The sequence below is a fragment of the Pygocentrus nattereri genome, chromosome 11 (assembly GCF_015220715.1).
Source record: "Pygocentrus nattereri isolate fPygNat1 chromosome 11, fPygNat1.pri, whole genome shotgun sequence".
Lineage (NCBI taxonomy): Eukaryota > Metazoa > Chordata > Actinopteri > Characiformes > Serrasalmidae > Pygocentrus > Pygocentrus nattereri.
Window position 1 is genome coordinate 5900152 of NC_051221.1, and position 21250 is coordinate 5921401.

The 21250-nt window shown below is 43.1% G+C and overlaps 1 protein-coding gene across 2 annotated transcripts in view; it reads left to right on the forward strand.

Annotated features, from left to right (window-relative positions):
* LOC108413613 (putative protein TPRXL) overlaps nt 1–21250 on the forward strand; it is a 103086-nt gene that overhangs the window by 51110 nt on the left and 30726 nt on the right. The window contains exon 1 of one of the 2 annotated variants that reach the window (XM_037543050.1): nt 16622–16683. The exons of the other annotated variant lie outside the window; for it this stretch is intronic. Coding sequence (XP_037398947.1) covers nt 16623–16683 — 61 coding nt within the window. The 5' untranslated portion in view covers nt 16622. Of the gene's footprint in view, nt 1–16621; nt 16684–21250 lie in introns of those variants that run through there. 2 annotated transcript variants of the gene reach the window in all.

The window sequence follows — 21250 nt, forward strand, 5'->3', positions numbered from 1 at the left end:
TCTCTTCATCCCCTTCCAGTTAACCTGCTGTAGGCTGAACATGTGGAGACATGAATGTAGTACTTTTCATGACCAGCAATGGATCCCAATCAACCTGGTTTCTGGCTTATTTTCCATGTTTGGACTGTTTGGACTGCTGGAGCTCTGAAACTGCAGTGATGTTTATATACGACATTAAACTGATTTATTTTTCAGAAGTGAGGGAAAAGCTTTTCTCTGATGTGGCTCTTAAATAAATGACCGCTCTAATAAACCCTGAATTCTCTCAGCAGGTCATTCAGTAAAATATCTGAGAAATGGATTACAGTAAAAACAAAGAGGAAAGAGGCTGAAAGATATTTTTCAATTTTATTGATTTTTTATTTTTTTTTGATGCTCGTGCGTTTGTGTGTGGGAGTGTGTGTGTGTGTGTGTGAGTGTGTACGTGTGTGTGTGTTTGTGAGTAAGTGTGTGTGTGCGCGTGTGTGTGTGTGTGTGAGTGTATGTGTGTGTGTGAATGAGTGTGTACGTGTGAGTGAGTTTTTACGTGTGTGTCTGTGGTGTGTCTGCGTTTCTGTGGTGTGTCTGCGTTTCTGTAGTGTGTCTGCGTTTCTGTGGTGTGTCTGCGTTTCTGTGGCGTGTCTGCGTTTCTGTGGCGTGTCTGCGTTTCTGTGGCGTGTCTGCGTTTCTGTGGTGTGTCTGCGTTTCTGTGGCGTGTCTGTGTTTCTGTGGTGTGTCTGCGTTTCTGTGGTGTGTCTGTGTTTCTGTGGTGTGTCTGTGTTTCTGTGGTGTGTCTGTCTCTCAGGGTCTGTCTCTCTCTCAGGGTCTGTCTGTCTCTCTCAGGTTCTCTCTATCGATTGTCATGCTGCCACCACGGTGGTCTCCTCACTCTTGGTTCTCCTCCACGTCTCTCTCTTCCTGCATTCCTCTCTGTCCGTGGAGGAGTGGACTCCACTCGAGGATCTTCTCTGGCTCTTCTCTCTGTCTCTCCTGTCCTCAATGCTGTGGAGGAGTCGGTCACTGCAGTAGATCTTTTATCCGTCTGTTCCTGATCTTGACTGGGACGGAACACCTGCCTGCGTTCCTCATTCTTGTTTCTTCTGTTGTCCTTCTGAGAACTTCTTGGAATGAATGTGTGTTGGGTTCTCTACATAAAACAGGTTTAATTGTTTATGGACCATGACCAGGACTAAAACATCCACTCATTAGAGACCCTGACTAGGACTAAAAGCTCCACTCATTAGAGACCCTGACTAGGACTAAAAGCTCCACTCATTAGAGACCCTGACTACGACTAATAGCTCCACTCATTAGAGACCCTGACTAGGACTAAAAGCTCCACTCATTAGAGACCTTGACTACGACTAATAGCTCCACTCATTAGAGACCCTGACTAGGACTAAAAGCTCCACTCATTAGAGACTCTGACTAAGACTAAAAGCTCCACTCATTAGAGACCCTGACTAGGACTAAAAGCTCCACTCATTAGTGACGCAGACTAGGACTAAAAGTTGCACTCATTAGAGACCCTGACTAGGACTAAAATCTCCACTCATTAGAGACCCTGACTAGGACTAAAAGATCCAATCATTAGTGACGCAGACTAGGACTAAAAGTTGCACTCATTAGAGACCCTGACTAGGACTAAAAGCTCCACTCATTAGAGACCCTGACTAGGACTAAAAGATCCAATCATTAGTGACGCAGACTAGGACTAAAAGTTGCACTCATTAGAGACCCTGACTAGGACTAAAAGCTCCACTCATTAGAGACCCTGACTAGAACTAAAAGATCCAATCATTAGTGACGCAAACTAGGACTAAAAGCTCCACTCATTAGAGACCCTGACTAGGACTAAAACATCCACTCATGAGAGACCCTGATTAGGACTAAAAGATCCAATCATTAGTGACGCAGACTAGGACTAAAATCTCCATTCATTTGAGACCCTGACTAGGACTAAAAGCTCCACTCATTAGAGACCCTGACTAGGACTAAAAGATCCAATCATTAGTGACGCAGACTAGGACTAAAAGCTCCACTCATTAGAGACCCTGACTAGGACTAAAAGATCCGCTCAGAGACCCTGACTTAGACTAAAAGTTGCACTCATTAGAGACCCTGACTAGGACTAAATGATCTGCAGTTTAGGGACCATGACTCGGAGTAACAGATGTACTCTGTACCTGTCCTCTTTTCTGCTGAGGATGTTCTCTTGGCTCTCCATGTTCCTCAGTCTTCCTCTGCTGATGAGGATGTGTTTTAGGTCTTGGGTTCTCTACAGGGGTCTTTCTCTCTTCTTGAACATTTCTACATTGACCTCTGCGCTCCTCTGCTCCTCCTTTGGGTGCAGATACTCCCCTGTCATTTTGGTCAGGTCTTCTCTCTTCCTGCACACGTCTTGGGTGGAACACCTGCCTGCGTTCATCACCCCAGTTCTTTCTGACATCCCTCTGTCCAGAAGAATGTCTATCAGATAAGCCTTGGGTTCTCTGTATAAAAACACATTTTTAGTTTAGAGACCAGGATTAGGATAAAAAAAAAAAAATTAATCGGTTTGGGACCCTGACTAGGACTAAAACCTGTACCTGTCCCTGTTCTTTTTTCCACTGAGGACGTTCTCTCTTCTCCTCGTGTCTCTCCATCATCCTCTGCTGTTGATGAGGATGAGCTTTTCTGCCGTCATTTCGGTCAGGTCTTCTCTCCGTCTCTTCCTGTGTTCGTCTGGTGTGGAACACTTGCCTGCGTTCATCACCCCAGTTCTTTCTGACGTCCCTCTGTCCAGAAGAACGTCTCTCAGATAAGCCTTGTTGGGTTCTCTGTATAAAAACGCATTTTTAGTTTAGAGACCAGGATTAGGACTAAAAGATGCATCGGTTTGGGACCATGACTAAGACAAAAAGCTGTACCTGTCCCTGTTCTCTTTTCCACTGGGGATGTTCTGTCTTCTCCTCGTGTCTCTCCATCATCCTCTGCTGTTGATGAGGATGAGCTTTTCTGCCGTCATTTCGGTCAGGTCTTCTCTCTGTCTCTTCCTGTGTTCGTCTGGGGTGGAACACCTGCCTGCGTTCATCACCCCAGTTCTTTCTGACGTTCCTCTGTCCAGAAGAACGTCTCTCAGATAAGCCTTGTTGGGTTCTCTGTATAAAAACGCATTTTTAGTTTATAGACCAGGATTAGGACTAAAAGATGCATCGGTTTGGGACCATGACTAAGACTAAAAGCTGTACCTGTCCCTGTTCTCTTTTCCACTGGGGATGTTCTCTCTTCTCCGCGTGTCTCTCCATCATCCTCTGCTGTTGATGAGGATGAGCTTTGGGTCTCGGGGTCTCTGGTGGGTTCTTTCTCTCTTCTTCAACCTCTCTGCATTTACCCCTGAGCCCCTCTGCTCCTGTTCTGTGAGCAGATACTCTGATATCGTCCTTGGCACCGTCTTGTGGATTGTTGTCTCTTTTGTAGATGATCCTGCATCCTTTTCCTCTCGTTCCTCTCCTGGTGTATCTCTTTGTGCTCTTAGCATCTTCCTCAGGAGGGTCGTCCTTCTTTATATCCATTTTGTCTAGAGAACCCAATTAGACTAATTAGTAATCAAGCTTTTCTCCAATAGTCTGTCCTGGAGCTCAGAAATAGTAGCTGGATAGCAGCTTCCTCCAGCTGGATCTCCAGGAGCTCACTGACTTCAGCTTCATCCTCAGTTATTCTCACTAGATTGTCTTAAATTAATTCAGATGGATTATAGTTTTTAGTGCTATTATCTTCAAGCCCTCTGTTCATTTCTTTACTTACCCAGATGTTTCTCCAGAGGTTTCTTCTCATTCTCATCCTTGTTTATGTCCATGGTTTCCATGGTGGCTTCTGCCTCCGCTGCATCAATCACCATCATCATCGTCATCTCATTTTCTGCTTTCAAGAAAATAGTCAGTTTTCCAGCTTATTCAGTTTTCATCATTATTATTTATTTTCATTATTATTCAGTATCCATCATGAATTATTCAGTACCTGCTATAAATGATTCAGTATCCACTATGATTTATTCAATGTCCATCATGAATTATTCAGTACCTGCTATAAAGTATTAAGTATCCACTATGATTTATTCAGTATCCATCATGAATTATTCAGTACCTGATATAAATGATTCAGTATCCGCTATGATTTATTCAGTATGCATTATGAATTATTCAACATGCACTATGGATTCATAGTCAGTAATTTGAATTATTGTCTTTCTCCAATGACTTATTCATGATCCACTATGAATTATTCACTGTTTTTCATGAATTATGTATGATTCATTTAAATTATTCAGTATCTGCTATCAATTATTTAATATCTACTATAATATTCAGTGATTATTTTGAATTATTCAGTATCTACTAAGATATTTTAATAACTAGTTTGAACGATTCAGCATCTACTATTAATTATTCAGAATTTACCATGATATTTTAGTAACTAGTTTGAATTATTCATTAAAATTCTTTACTCACCCAGATGTTTCTCCAGAGGTGTTTCCTTAATGCCATCCAGGTTTATGTCCATGTGTTTATCGGTGGCTTCTGAGTCCTCAGTGTGTTCCAGGTGCGTGCTCATGAGCTCCTTTGAGGCTTCTGTCTCGGCTTCATCAGGCACCTTCATCGTCATCGTCGTCTCATTTTCTGCTTTTATGAAAATACAGTCAGTTTTCCAGCTTATTCAGTTTTCATTATTATTATTTATTTCCTTTACTCACCCAGAGGCTGGACACTTGCTGAAACCTCTTCCTCCAGCTGGACCTCGAGGAGCTCACTGATGGCTTTATCTTTATCATCATTACTGGAGCTCACTAGATGATCTTGAATGAAGTCAGACAGATTAGAGCTCATATTAATCTTTATACACTCTCAGAAATAAAAGCATGAAACTGTGACTGGGTCAGTGCCCCTCTTGTGTCTGGGGTGGGACCCTCCAAGGTCCATCTCAGACCCTTTAGTCAGGGAACATAACTGAACCATAATCCACTGAAATGATCTGTTCTAAGCTGTACTGACTCCACACCCCCTGCCTCGCCTCCAGGCTTTTACTCTACTGCTCTGTTTTAAAGCATTAGATTATGAAATGGTGTGTAAATGCACTTTTCCACTGGGAGAAACTTACATAAGGTTCACAAGTGGACCTTAAAGCCACTGCTGTACCTTTTAGGGCACATTTACACTGTTTGTACCTTGATTAACGAAAAATGTCCCTGCAAAGTACCTTTAATTTTAACATTGTACTACATATGAACTCCTGCTTTATATTCACTAAATGTTTATTATCTTCATGCTGTCTGGTCATTTTCTTTACTCACCCACAGGCTGGACGCTGTCTGAAACCTCCTCGTCCACCTGGACCTCCAGGAGCTCGCTGATGGTTTCATGGTCACCATCACTGGAGCTCACTAGATGATCTTGAATCAGATTAGAGCTCATATTAATCTGAACTCCTGCTTTATATTCACTAAATGTTTATTATCTTCATGCTGTCTGGTCATTTTCTTTACTCACCCACAGGCTGGACGCTATCTGAAACCTCCTCGTCCGCCTGGACCTCCAGAAGTTCGCTGATGGCTTCATGGTCATCATCACTGGAGCTCACTAGATGATCTTGAATCAGATTAGAGCTCATATTAATCTGAATTCCTGCTTTATATTCACTAAATATTTATTATCTTCATGCTGTCTGGTCATTTTCTTTACTCACCCACAGGCTGGACGCTATCTGAAACCTCCTTGTCTGCCTGGACCTCCAGGAGCTCGCTGATGGCTTCATGGTCATCATCACTGGAGCTCACTAGATGATCTTGAATCAGATTAGAGCTCATATTATTCTGAATTCCTGCTTTAAATTCACTAAATGTTCATTATCTTCATGCTGTCTGGTCATTTCCTTTACTCACCCACAGGCTGGACGCTATCTGAAACCTCCTTGTCCGCCTGGACCTCCAGGAGCTCACTGATGGCTTCATGGTCACCATCACTGGAGCTCACTAGATGATCTTGAATCAGATTAGAGCTCATATTATTCTGAATTCCTGCTTTATATTCACTAAATGTTTATTATCTTCATGCTGTCTGGTCATTTTCTTTACTCACCTAGAGGCTGGGCACTTCCTGAATCATCTTCCTCCACCTGGACCTCCAGGAGCTCTCTGATGGCTTTATCTTCATCATTATTGGAGCTCACTATATGGTCTTGAATCAGATTAGAGCTCATATTAATGTGAATTTCTGTTTTTATGTTGACTAAATATGTTATTATCATCATGCTGTTTGTTCATGAATTACTAGTGACTAATTTGAATTATTCAGTGTCCACTATGAATTATCCAGTACCTGCTATAAAGTATTCAGTATCCGCTATGATTTCTTCAGTATCTTTCAGAAATTATTCAGTACCTGATATAAATTATTCAGTATCCACTATGATTTCTTCAGTATCCATCATGAATTATTCAGTACCTGATATGAATTATTCAGTATCCACTATGATTTCTTCAGTATCTCTCATGAATTATTCAGTACCTGAGATTAATTATTCAGGACGTGCTATAAAGTATTCAGTATCCACTATGATTCATTCAGTATTGACCATTAATTATTAAGTACCTGATGTAAATTATTCAGTATCCGCTAGGATTTATTAAGTATCCATCATGAATTATTAAGTACCTGATATAAATTATTCGGTATCCGCTATGATTTATTCAATGTCCATCATGAATTATTCAGTACCTGATGTTAATTATTCAGTACCTGCTATAAAGTATTCATTATCCACTATGATTCATTCAGTATTCATCATGAATTATTCAGTACCTGATATGAAATATTCAGTATCCGCTATGATTTATTCAGTATCCATCATGAATTATTCAGTATGCACTCTGGATTCATAGTCACTAATTTGAATTATTGTGTATTATTTTTATTTATTTCCTTTACTCACCAAGAGGCTGGACACTTGCTGAAACCTCTTCCTCCAGCTGGACCTCGAGGAGCTCACTGATGGCTTTATCTTCATCATTACTGGAGCTCACTAGATGATCTTGAATGAAGTCAGACAGATTAGAGCTCATATTAATCTTTATACACTCTCAGAAATAAAGGCATGAAACTGTGACTGGGTCAGTGCCCCTCTTGTGTCTGGGGTGGGACCCTCCAAGGTCCATCTCAGTCTCTTTAGTCAGGGAACATAACTGAACCATAATCCACTGAAATGATCTGTTCTAAGATGTACTGACTCCACACCCCCTGCCTCGCCTCCAGGCTTTTACTCTACTGCTCTGTTTTAAAGCATTAGGTTATGAAATGGTGTGTAAATGCACTTTTCCACTGGGAGAAACTTACATAAGGTTCACAAGTGGACCTTAAAGCCACTGCTGTACCTTTTAGGGCACATTTACACTGTTTGTACCTTGATTAACAAAAAATGTCCCTGCAAAGTACCTTGTACTACATATGAACTCCTGCTTTATATTCACTAAATGTTTATTATCTTCATGCTGTCTGGTCATTTTCTTTACTCACCCACAGGCTGGACGCTATCTGAAACCTCCTCGTCCGCCTGGACCTCCAGGAGCTCTCTGATGGCCTTATGGTCACCATCACTGGAGCTCACTAGATGATCTTGAATCAGATTAGAGCTCATATTAATCTGAACTCCTGCTTTATATTCACTAAATGTTCATTATCTTCATGCTGTCTGGTCATTTTCTTTACTCACCCACAGGCTGGACGCTATCTGAAACCTCCTCGTCCGCCTGGACCTCCAGGAGCTCTCTGATGGCCTTATGGTCACCATCACTGGAGCTCACTAGATGATCTTGAATCAGATTAGAGCTCATATTAATCTGAATTCCTGCTTTATATTCACTAAATGTTTTCTGAATTCTGATTCCTATGGATTATTCAGTACCTTCAGTTAATTATTCAGCAGCTCCTGTGAATTATTCAGTGATGATAAAATATTCAATATGTACAATAAATTATTCTGTATTCTTTGTGATTTTTTCAGCATCTACTATAAATTTATCAGCATCTATTGTAAAATCCACTGTGAATTATTCTATGTCTTCTACAAATCTTTAGTGATGAATTTGAGTTTTTCAGTATCCGCTATGAATTTTTGAACTGGTTTTAATTAAATCAGTACGTACTATGGAAATGTTTACTGTATCCACTATGAATTCTTAGTTATTAATGTGAATTATTTAGTATCTGCAATGAATTATTCAATATCTTCTATCATTTTTAGGAACTAATTTGAATTATTCAGCAACCACTATGAAAATGTATTGACTGATTAGAATTATTCCGTATCCACTGTGAATTATTTAATATAATAAATGAATTTTTAGTGAGTGATTTGAATTATTCAGGATCCACGCTGAATTATTCCATATCCACTATGAATTCCTCAATATTTACTATGAATATTTAGTCACCACTATGAATTATTCTGTATCTACTATGAGTATTTGGTGCTTTCTGCTTTAATTCAGTGACTGTTATGAATATTATCTCATTAACTCACTCAGACGCTGCTCCACGTTTGTCTCGACCTCATTCAGCAGCGTTTTCATCAGAAGTTCTATGGTTTCCTCCATCTCTGCAGCGAGGTTCCACTGCAGTGGAGGTACCGGCTTCTCCAGCGTCTCAGCTGAAACACTGGCAAGGCTGCCGGACACGAGGCCTACAGGCAGGTCCAGCACATCGGCCTCACCCTCCACCTTTGCCGGCTGCTGGTTTGTTTGGCTTTCTTCCATTTCTTCTTTGTTCGAGTTGTTCTTTCTCTCTTTCTTCCACCGAATCTTCCATTTTCCACTCCTCCCCTTCTTTCCTCTCTTTCTCTTCTCACTCTGCTCCTCCTTTCTCTCGCGCTGTGCGTCTGCGTCGTCCTCACGGACTCGGCAGCACCAGAACCTGAAGCAGCTCATTACAGCAGCTGTCCTCTTCACGGCGTCACGGAATGCTGTGAAACGTCAGTGTGACGGAATCTTCTGTACCCTCACCTTTATGACCTCACACCCTGCAGCCTTTACTCCTTCATGACATCAGAGAGCAACTTCCAACAACATTCTACAGTCTGTTCCGCTCCCTGACCAATGAGGGACAGACTGCAGTCCAGTGGACAGAATGTAGTGAATTACAGTGAAGACGCTCTTTATTTACTCAGTTCCCCCAAATATGTATCATATAATATGAGTTTCTGCTCACTGAAGGCTTTAAGACCACTTTCATCCCCCTAACAAGTTTTATCCAGTAAAATGAGTCCTTTGTAGAAACTGAATTTACTCTGAGTAGAAGTGGGAAAAGTTTTATCTAATGTTTACATAAACTTTCAGCCTAAAATCAGAACATATGCAGGTATTTAAGTGGATCTTAGTCAGTGTTTATGACCAATGTGTCTGTGATCACAAACCACACCCACTACTGATAAAACATCATTATTATTAGTATTAGTAGCAGTATTAATAGTTTAGTCTGATAAATACGTTTAATAAATAGGATTTATTATTTCATTGTTTAAACTAATTACCTTACATTCAAAAGTAGAATTAGATGGGACTCGTATTGTGACAGCACTGCTGTTCCTGCTGAACACGAGTGAAGTTACTGTGAGTGAGATGTTTCAGCAGTAGAGCTCGAGAGGGAGTGTGTTATCCTGAAATAACATCCCGGCTGTGATCTGGTGGCCGTAGATCATCACAGCCGTGATGTTATTGGTGATAACTCCCTCCTCGAGTGTCTCTACTGCTTTAATACAGCAGTTAAATAAATACAGTAAGAAATGACTAAACTGGCCTTGAACGCGGCGTTTAATATGGTTTAATGTTCAGGTCCTTCCTCCTAATTAAAGCTCCTTAACGAGCAGCTTGTTGCTACGTCAGAGTAACGAGCTCCGCCCACTCGCTGCTCAGCCGGCAGTTCGTTCTCCAGCTCCACACAGACCGACTGACCGTTTGGGAATTTAATGTAGCCTCATCTTCAGAGTCTGCCTGATAAACAGAATTATTAATAAATTAATGAAATACAGTGAGACTCTGACTCGCCGCCTCATGCCTTGTGCCATGAAAGTGACGAGCTGTTTTACAGATGCAGAGCGACGTTGAAACAGGATAAAAGATGAAAAATCTGAGAGTCAGGAGGACCCTCATCACCCCTTGTAAGCTTTGCTTCCTCCCAAGGTTTCTTCTTCAGCTCTGAGGGAGTTTCTCCTTGCTAATGTTGCCCCTGGCTTGCTTATCTGGGGGTTTTACATTTCATGGTAAAACTTTGACTGACTGGAATTCTGTGAAGCTGCTTTGTAACAACATTATTTGTAAAAGCACTATACAAATAAATTTGATTTGATAAAGGCCTCTTTCTTCAGCTTGACGGCCTCCCTCACCACCAGTGTCCACCAGGGGGTTCTTGGGTTACCGCCCCGACAGGCACCCGCAAGCTTTTGGCCACAGCTACGCCTGGCAGCTTCCACAATGGAAGTTTTGAATAGGGTCCATTCAGACTCCATGTCCCCTACCTCCTCCAGGACATGAGAAAAGCTCTCTTGGAGGTGGGAGTTCATTCCGAACAGGGGTCTCTGACAGTCATTCCCAGCACACCCTCACTATTCGCTTGGGCCTACCGGGTCTGACCATCAGTCTTCCCTGCCATCTGATCCAACTTACCACCAGATGGCAGCTCATCACTTCTCTTCACCCGAGTGTCCAGAACAAAAGGTCTTAACAGACGTCTTAAAAGTGGTGGTGATAGGAACCAGGTGTCACCATGACTACGACACAGATATAGACATTTTATATACCATCGAGAACCACCAGAGAACCTACACGAGTCTTCTGAGTTCATATGGAATGTTGATGATGGGAAAATAGTGGAAAATCAGAGATAATAAGTTTTCTTTGGGGAGTGTTTTTCCTGACAGCACTTTTTTTTATTATTTCGACACACCCCCTTTCAGTGGTTGGTACTGGCACGACTTGGGAGTTGAGGATTTGCTCAACTGAGCGATTTGATAATATAGAGAGCGATGGTGGGTTTGGTTGGTTTCTGAGCCAAGAAGAGGACTCATCACACTATGATAAAACTCATTTTTGGTTTTACGTCTTATTCTGATGCCAGATGTTTAATTTTGAGGAAGGCCATCAAAGCAAGTAATAAAAAAATCTCAATATTCTAATTTACAGTAATAGTGCATTGATTAGAGGTTGTGTTGATGTCTTTTTATATAAAAGATCAACAACACATCCTCACTGACCCTCCTCCAAAAAATCTGGCTACTTTTATTGTTTTTCTACATCATTTGATCACATTTACTCAGGCCACATTTCATATCTTTTTTCCCTGATATGTTAAATTCAGTCAATAAACAGTGTCAGGATCTCTGAACGAATCTAAAGCTTGCAGATTAAAATCCAACATAGAACTTTACATGATGTAAGCTAAGGGCTTCACACTATAATCATGATCAACACCGTCCAAGCTCAAAACCAGAAAACAGGATATCTAAAACAGGAGAATCATAAATAGACGTCCAGAAACAGAGTCCAGGGTCAAACACGGAAACGCAAAGACCACAGAGGCAGAGCGCGGCATTAAATGTGCAGTAGTGTGTTCTCTTTAGGGGATAAGTGTGTTCATTTATCTCCACTCAGAACTTCAACAGCACATAATTTGACCGGTGTCGAATTCTTATTACCCCAGTGCACCTACTTGTCTGTCTGTCATGGTTAAAGACTACTTATGTTTTAATGTTCAACTTTAAAATACACCACAGAATTCAGGTTTTGAAAATAAAGGTTGCGGAATAAACACAATACACAGATTAACTTTATGAATTGTATAAATTGTATCAGCTCTACTTTGTTACAGCAATGACAAAAAAAACTAATTGAAATCAATGAAATCCTTCAGTTTTGGGATGACGTTTAGTTACTGACGTTATAAGTAATGTCCACTAGGTGTCTCTAGTCTCTATATTCAGGTGTATGTAGAGAATGTAGGAAAAGAAGGAAGCAAAAGCCACATAATCACAGTAAATTCCTCATTTTCATGGTATTAATTGAAAACATATACATACACACACACACACACACACACACACACACTCACTATTCACTTTTTAACCAGGCATCACTGTTTGTATATATAAATGAAGGAATTACATCAAACCCAGGCTCTCTCACTTGCACAGGCACTTTCACATCAGTCAGCTGAGTGATGAGAACCGTGTCAGTCTGTGATGAGCGTGTCAGGTGTGGTTCTTCTGTGGTTTCAAATGTGCTCTGAATCTTTTTAGAGGCTTTGTTTTCAGAACAAGCGCGTTTCTGAAACTACGCTGCGTTTGTGGTTCCTGACACCAATATACTAATACTGGCACACGTATGTTACGTCACTCAATACAGAAGCAGCAGATATAATGTGTGACCAAATGTTGAGGTCAGGACTCTGTGCAGGACAGTCAAGTTCTTCCACACCAAACTAGCTCATCCACGTCTTTATGGACCTGCTTTGTGCACTGGTGTGCAGTTATGTTGGAACAGGAAGGGGCCGTCCCCAAACTGTTACCACAAAGTGGAGCATGAAATTGTATATATATATTTAAGTTTATCTTTTCATGGGACAACACTGACAAAATGACAGTTTGACACAATGAAAAGTCATCTGTGTGCAGCTTATATAACAGTGTAAATGTATTCTTCCCTCAAAATAACTCAATATACAGCCATTAGTGTCTAAACCACCGGCAACAAAAGTGAGTACACCCCTAAGAGACCGTTCCTGAAGTGTCAATATTTCGTGTGGCCACCATTATTTTCCAGATCTGCCTTAACTCTCCTGGGCATGGAGTTTACCAGAGCTTCACAGGTTGCCACTGGAATGCTTTTCCACTCCTCCAAGACGACATCACGGAGCTGGTGGATATTTGAGACTTTGCGCTCCTCCACCTTCCGCTTGAGGATGCCCCAAAGATGTTCTATTGGGTTTAGGTCTGGAGACATGCTTGGCCAGTCCATCACCTTTACCCTCAGCTTCTTCAGTAAAGCAGTGGTCATCTTAGAGGTATGTTTGGGGTCATTATCATGCTGAAACACTGCCCTGCGACCCAGTTTCCGGAGGGAGGGGATCACACTCTGTTTCAGTATTTCACAGGACATATTGGAGTTCATGTTCATCCCTCAATGAAATGTAACTCCCCAACACCTGCTGCACTCATGCAGCCCCAGACCATGACATTCCCACCACCATGCTTGACTGTAGGCATGACACACTTATCTTTGTACACCTCACCTGATTGCCGCCACACATGCTTGAGACCATCTAAACCAAACAAATTAATCTTGGTCTCATCAGACCATAGGACATGGTTCCAGTAACCCATGTCCTTTGTTGACATGTCTTCAGCAACTGTTTGCAGGCTTTCTTGTGTACAGACTTCAGAAGAGGCTTCCTTGTGGGGTGACAGCCATGCAGACCAATCTGATGTAGTGTGCGGCATATGGTCTGAGAACTGACAGGCTGACCCCCCCACCTCTTCAATCTCTGCAGCAATGCTGACAGCACTCCTGCGCCTATCTTTCAAAGACAGCATTTGGATGTGACGCTGAGCACGTGCACTCATACTAATATGAAATAAACATTTGTGTTGAGTCAGGGTGTGTAGGGTGGGGGAGGGGTTTATGGCTGCTAGTCACTGCATCTGAAGCCTAAATACATAATACAATTCATATCAATAACACCTTACACTAATTGTGCTCAGCTATTACAAATCCATAGTTTTTTCATTTACAACACTACGTAGACAGGACAGTCTCAGACAAATATTAATAAGACTAAGATTTTTAGTGCTTTAGAGCATCGCTGCTGCAGTGATGTGATAATCTGTGAAACTATGGCACATATGGAACAGCACACAAAGAGGTCTCCACACAAAAAGGTTGGAATCAAGTGCAGGTTCATTGAATGGCTGACCAGAGTAAAGGACTTGTATCGTTTGGCTAAACAGAGAGATAGAGCTGGAAAGGATGTACAGCAGGTTAGGCTGATAAAGGATAGAGAGGGAAATATGGTTAGTGAGTGAACAGAGAGTGTTGAGTAGATGGAAGGAGTACTTTGAACTAATGAATGAGGAAAACGAGAGAGAGAGAGGAGGACAACGGGGGGAGAGATAGTGGATCAGGAAGTCCAGAGAATTAGTAAGGAGGAAGTGAGTGCAGCTTTAAAAGAAGATGAAGAATGGAAAGGCAGTTGGTCCAGATGACATGCCTGTGGAGGTATGGAGATGTTTAGGAGAGAAGGCAGTGGACTTTTTAACCAGGTTATTTAACAAAATCCTGGAGAGTGAGAGGATGCCTGATGAGTAGAGAAGCAGTGTACTGGTCCCCATTTTTAAGAACAAGGGTGATGTGCAGAGTTGCAGTAACTACAGAGGTATAAAGTTGATGAGCCACATCATGAAGGTATGGGAAAGAGTTGTTGAAGCAAGGCTAAGGCGAGAGGTTCAGATCAGTGAGCAGCAGTTTGGTTTCATGCCCAGGAAGAGCACCACAGATGGAATTTTTGCATTGAGAGTGTTGGTAGAGAAGTACAGAGAAGGTCAGAAGGAGCTGCATTGTGTCTTTGTGGATCTAGAGAAGGCAGATGATAGGGTGCCTAGAGAGGAACTGTGGTACTGTATGAGGAAGTCAGGTGTAGCTAAAAAGTATGTTAGGGTGGTGCAGGACATGTATGAGGATAGTGAGACAGTGGTGAGGTGTGCAGTTGGAGTGACAAATGGTTTCAAGGTGAAGGTAGGGTTACATCAGGGATCAGCTTTGAGCTCCTTCTTGTTTGCAATGGTGATGGAAAGGTTGACAGATGAGGTCAGGCAGGAGGCTCCATGGACCATGATGTTTGCAGATGACATTGAAATCTGTGGTGAGAGTTGAGAGCAGGTGGAAGAGAATCTGGAGAGGTGGAGGTTTGCACTGGAGAGGAGAGGAATGAAGGTCAGTAGAGACAAGACGGAATACATGTGTGTGAATGAAAGGGAGGCAGGTGGAAATGTTAAGATGCAAGGAGTAGAGGTCTTAAAGGTGGATGACTTCAAATATCTTGGGTCAACCATCCAGAGCAATGGACAGTGTAGAAAAGAGGTGAAGAAGAGGGTGCAGGCAGGATGGAGTGGGTGGAGACGGATGTCAGGGCTGATGTGTGACAGAAGGATAGCAGCAAGAGTGAAAGGGAAGGTTTACAAGACAGTAGTGCGTCCTGCTATGATGTTTGGTTTGGAGACTGTGGCTCTGTGTAAAAGACAGGAGGCTGAGCTGGAGGTGGCGGAGATGAAGATGCTGAGATTTTCGTTGGGAGTGACAAGGATGGACAAGATTAGAAATGAGCAGATCAGAGGGACAGTGAAGGTGATTGACAAGGCTAATTTTGTTCATTCTCAAAACAGACAGAGATTTTCATGACATGCATGTCAAGTACAACTTTTAAGCAATGATTTACTGAAGGAAAAAAGAGAGGCAATTTGGCGACCAGTTGGCCCTGCATTTTCCCTGTAAGTTAATCAAACAAACAGTTCCCCAAATGTAGTTGATAACTGGAATGAACTTATCTAGAGGCTTGATCATCTGGGACTTCAGACAATCACAACCATTATCTTCAAATATTTTACCTGCATGGGTGATATATCTTGTTGCAAAACCATCTCTGAAGTGCGAGTCTGAGTCGAATATTTTAGGTGTACGTCTGGGTTGAATCTCTGAGGTGTGACTGTGAGTCAGGCTGGAAGTTACGGAACCAGCATTGTGACCGGAAGGTCACCGGTTCGATCCCCTGAGCCGACAGTCTGACTGACGTGTCCTTGAGCAAGACACCCAAACCCAACTGCTCCCCGAGCGATGTGGATAGAGCTGCCCACCGCTCCGGGCAACTGTGCTCACTAGCCCCTAGTGTGTGTGTGCTCACTAGTATGTATGTGGTGTTTCACTGCACGGATGGGTTAAATGCAGAGGTGGAATTTCCGCGTTTGTGGGACTAACTAGCTTCAATTTATCTAAAAGTCAAATCTTGATTCTCTGAATGTGAGTCGAGTCTTGAGTCTCTGAGGTGAGCAGCTCTAGCAGGCTGAGCTATTCCAGACTGCCAATGCAAGTTGAGTCTTAAGTCTCTGAGATCAAGCCTCTGGGGAGCAAGTCCAAATCCAGTCTTAGTCTCTGAGGTTCACGTTGACGTTTAGTAAGTTTTAAAGGAATTTGATATAACTCATTAAAACTTCATCTTCAGATTAACTGGAAACTGCAGCTCCGTTAAAATCGTATTAGCTTGTAACGCAACAGCTAAACTTGCTATCTTTCCTTTTAAATGCAGGTTTTACTGCATGTTGCTGTTTGTACTGAGTCCCACGTCAGGCTATAAATAAAAGGTGTTAATTACAGCGTTAAGACGGTGGTTCTAATGTTTTTCTCTGGCTGAAATGTCACACGTCTTGAGTGACACGTCATCACACTGCATAAACTATGTATAGCTGTGAGAGAACTAGAGGAACTGTTCTGTTTCTCACAATGTGGGCTATTTCTGTCTTAGCCTTACGTTTTATGTGAAAGTATTTCAGTCTAGTTCACTCTCTGTCCGAGCGTGATGGAGCATGTTGGGTTCCTCTGTCTCCTGCTGTGTGGATACCTACACATGATCAACAGCGGTGAGTAGTGAAGTTCCAGTAGCTGTATTTTGTTGATGAACTTAAAGGAGGAGGTAAAAATGTACTGAAAATCGTGAAATCACAATGCAAAATTGGGACATTGTGCATCATGGAGAACGGGCATCTTTTAATTGTGATCTCGTACAACTGAGATTCTTTGTGTGCTGCCATGGAGGCTCTGCTCAATATAATTTGAAGCTTTTGAATTCCGTCTCAGGTGTTTTTCCTCATGCACAAGACACTGAGCAGGCTAAGGGAGCGTCTCTAGAAGAACTCTGTACAATAATGAAATCATGTGTATTTTTATGATTCCTTCCTTTTAAGAAAATCATTTTCCAGCGATCTTTGCTTGCGTTATAACAGAGTTTACAATATAGTTTGCTTTATGCTATCATACCTGAGACACACAAATTCCTGAAGTTCTGAAATGTCTTGGTTGTACTTTTACATGAAGTGTTTGAAGTGGACAGTTGTTCAAATGCATCTTTGTGCACGTCTTCCACTACTTCACTGGTCCACTACTTCACTGGTCCACTACTTCACTGGTCCACTATCTCACTGGTCCACTATTTTACTGGATTGCTACTTCACTGGTCCACTATTTCACTGGTCGACTATCTCACTGGTCCACTACTTCACTGGTCCACTATTTCACTGGTCCACTACTTCACTGGTCCACTATTTCACTGGTCCACTACTTCACTGGTCCACTACTTCACTGGTCCACTATCTCACTGCTCCACTATTTCACTGGTCCGCTATTTCACTGGTCCACTAGTTTACTGGTTTGCTACTTCACTGGTCCACTATTTCACTGGTCCACTATCTCACTGGTCCACTACTTCACTGGTCCACTATCTCACTGGTCCACTACTTCACTGGTCCACTAGTTTACTGGTCCACTACTTCACTGGTCCACTACTTCACTGGTCCTCTATTTCACTGGTCCACTATTTCACTGGTCCGCTACTTCACTGGTCCACTACTTCACTGGTCCTCTATTTCACTGGTCCACTATTTCACTGGTCCGCTACTTCACTGGTCCACTACTTCACTGGTCCACTATCTCACTGGTCCACTAGTTTACTGGTCCACTACTTCACTGGTCCACTACTTCACTGGTCCACTATTTCACTGGTCCACTACTTCACTGGTCCACTACTTCACTGGTCCACTATCTCACTGGTCCACTATCTCACTGGTCCACTATTTCACTGGTCCACTAGTTTACTGGTTTGCTACTTCACTGGTCCACTACTTCACTGGTCCACTACTTCACTGGTCCACTAGTTTACTGGTTTGCTACTTCACTGTTCCACTAGTTTACTGGTTTGGTACTTCACTGGTCCACTGTTTCACTGGTCCACTATCTCACTGGTCCACTACTTCACTGGTCCACTACTTCACTGGTCCACTATTTCACTGGTCCACTATCTCACTGGTCCACTACTTCACTGGTCCACTATCTCACTGGTCCACTACTTCACTGGTCCACTACTTCACTGGCCCACTACTTCACTGGTCCACTATCTCACTGGTCCACTATTTCACTGGTCCGCTACTTCACTGGTCCACTACTTCACTGGTCCACTATCTCACTGGTCCACTACTTCACCGGTCCACTAGTTTACTGGTTCCCTATTTCACTGCTCCACTACTTCACTGGTCCACTATTTCACTGGTCCACTACTTCACTGGTCCACTATTTCACTGGTCCACTACTTCACTGGTCCACTATTTCACTGGTCCACTACTTCACTTGTCCACTATTTCACTGGTCCACTAGTTTACTGGTTTGCTACTTCAATGTTCCACTAGTTTACTGGTTTGCTACTTCACTGGTCCACTAGTTTACTGGTTTGCTACTTCACTGGTCCACTATTTCACTGGTCCACTATCTCACTGGTCCACTACTTCACTGGTCCACTATTTCACTGGTCCACTATCTCACTGGTCCACTATCTCACTGGTCCACTATTTCACTGGTCCACTATCTCACTGGTCCACTACTTCACTGGTCCGCTAGTTTACTGGTCCACTACTTCACTGGTCCACTACTTCACTGGTCCTCTATTTCACTGGTCCACTATTTCACTGGTCCGCTACTTCACTGGTCCACTACTTCACTGGTCCACTATCTCACTGGTCCACTATCTCACTGGTCCACTACTTCACTGGTCCACTATCTCACTGGTCCACTACTTCACTGGTCCACTACTTCACTGGTCCACTACTTCACTGGTCCACTATCTCACTGGTCCACTACTTCACTGGTCCACTACTTCACTGGTCCACTATCTCACTGGTCCACTACTTCACTGGTCCCCTAGTTTACTGGTTCACTATTTCACTGGTCCACTATCTCACTGGTCCACTATCTCACTGGTCCACTATCTCACTGGTCCACAACTTCACTGGTCCGCTAGTTTACTGGTCCACTACTTCACTGGTCCACTACTTCACTGGTCCTCAATTTCACTGGTCCACTATTTCACTGGTCCGCTACTTCACTGGTCCACTACTTCACTGGTCCACTATCTCACTGGTCCACTATCTCACTGGTCCACTACTTCACTGGTCCACTACTTCACTGGTCCACTATCTCACTGGTCCACTACTTCACTGGTCCACTACTTCACTGGTCCACTATCTCACTGGTCCACTACTTCACTGGTCCGCTAGTTTACTGGTCCACTACTTCACTGGTCCACTGCTTCACTGGTCCTCTATTTCACTGGTCCACTATTTCACTGGTCCGCTACTTCACTGGTCCACTACTTCACTGGTCCACTATCTCACTGGTCCACTATCTCACTGGTCCACTACTTCACTGGTCCACTACTTCACTGGTCCACTATCTCACTGGTCCACTACTTCACTGGTCCACTACTTCACTGGTCCACTATCTCACTGGTCCGCTACTTCACTGGTCCACTACTTCACTGGTCCACTATCTCACTGGTCCACTATCTCACTGGTCCACTACTTCACTGGTCCACTACTTCACTGGTCCACTATCTCACTGGTCCACTACTTCACTGGTCCACTACTTCACTGGTCCACTATCTCACTGGTCCACTACTTCACTGGTCCACTACTTCACTGGTCCACTACTTCACTGGTCCACTATCTCACTGGTCCACTACTTCACTGGTCCACTACTTCACTGGTCCACTATCTCACTGGTCCACTACTTCACTGGTCCACTAGTTTACTGGTTCACTATTTCACTGGTCCACTATCTCACTGGTCCACTACTTCACTGGTCCACTATCTCACTGGTCCACTATCTCACTGGTCCACAACTTCACTGGTCCGCTAGTTTACTGGTCCACTACTTCACTGGTCCACTACTTCACTGGTCCTCAATTTCACTGGTCCACTATTTCACTGGTCCGCTACTTCACTGGTCCACTACTTCACTGGTCCACTATCTCACTGGTCCACTATCTCACTGGTCCACTACTTCACTGGTCCACTACTTCACTGGTCCACTATCTCACTGGTCCACTACTTCACTGGTCCACTACTTCACTGGTCCACTATCTCACTGGTCCACTACTTCACTGGTCCACTACTTCACTGGTCCACTATCTCACTGGTCCACTACTTCACTGGTCCACTAGTTTACTGGTTCACTATTTCACTGCTCCACTACTTCACTGGTCCACTACTTCACTGGTCCACTATCTCACTGGTCCACTATTTCACCGGTCCACTAGTTTACTGGTTCACTATTTCACTGCTCCACTACTTCACTGGTCCACTATTTCACTGGTCCACTACTTTACTGGTCCACTATTTCACTGGTCCACTACTTCACTGGTCCACTACTTCACTGGTCCACTATTTCACTGGTCCACTACTTCACTGGTCCACTATTTCACTGGTCCACTATTTCACTGGTCCACTACTTCACTGGTCCACTATTTCACTGGTCCACTACTTCACTGGTCCACTATTTCACTGGTCCACTACTTCACTGGTCCACTATCTCACTGGTCCACTACTTCACTGGTCCACTATCTCACTGGTCCACTACTTCACTGGTCCACTAGTTTACTGGTTCACTATTTCACTGCTCCACTACTTCACTGGTCCACTACTTCACTGGTCCACTATCTCACTGGTCCACTACTTCACCGGTCCACTAGTTTACTGGTTCACTATTTCACTGCTCCACTACTTCACTGGTCCACTATCTCACTGGTCCACTACTTTACTGGTCCACTATTTCACTGGTCCACTACTTCACTGGTCCACTACTTCACTGGTCCACTACTTCACTGGTCCACTATTTCACTGGTCCACTACTTCACTGGTCCACTATTTCACTGGTCCACTATTTCACTGGTCCACTACTTCACTGGTCCACTATTTCACTGGTCCACTACTTCACTGGTCCACTATTTCACTGGTCCACTACTTCACTTGTCCACTATTTCACTGGTCCACTACTTCACTGGTCCACTACAATGTTCCACTAGTTTAATGCTTTGCTACTTCACTGGTCCACTATTTCACTGGTCCACTACTTCACTGGTCCACTACTTCAATGTTCCACTAG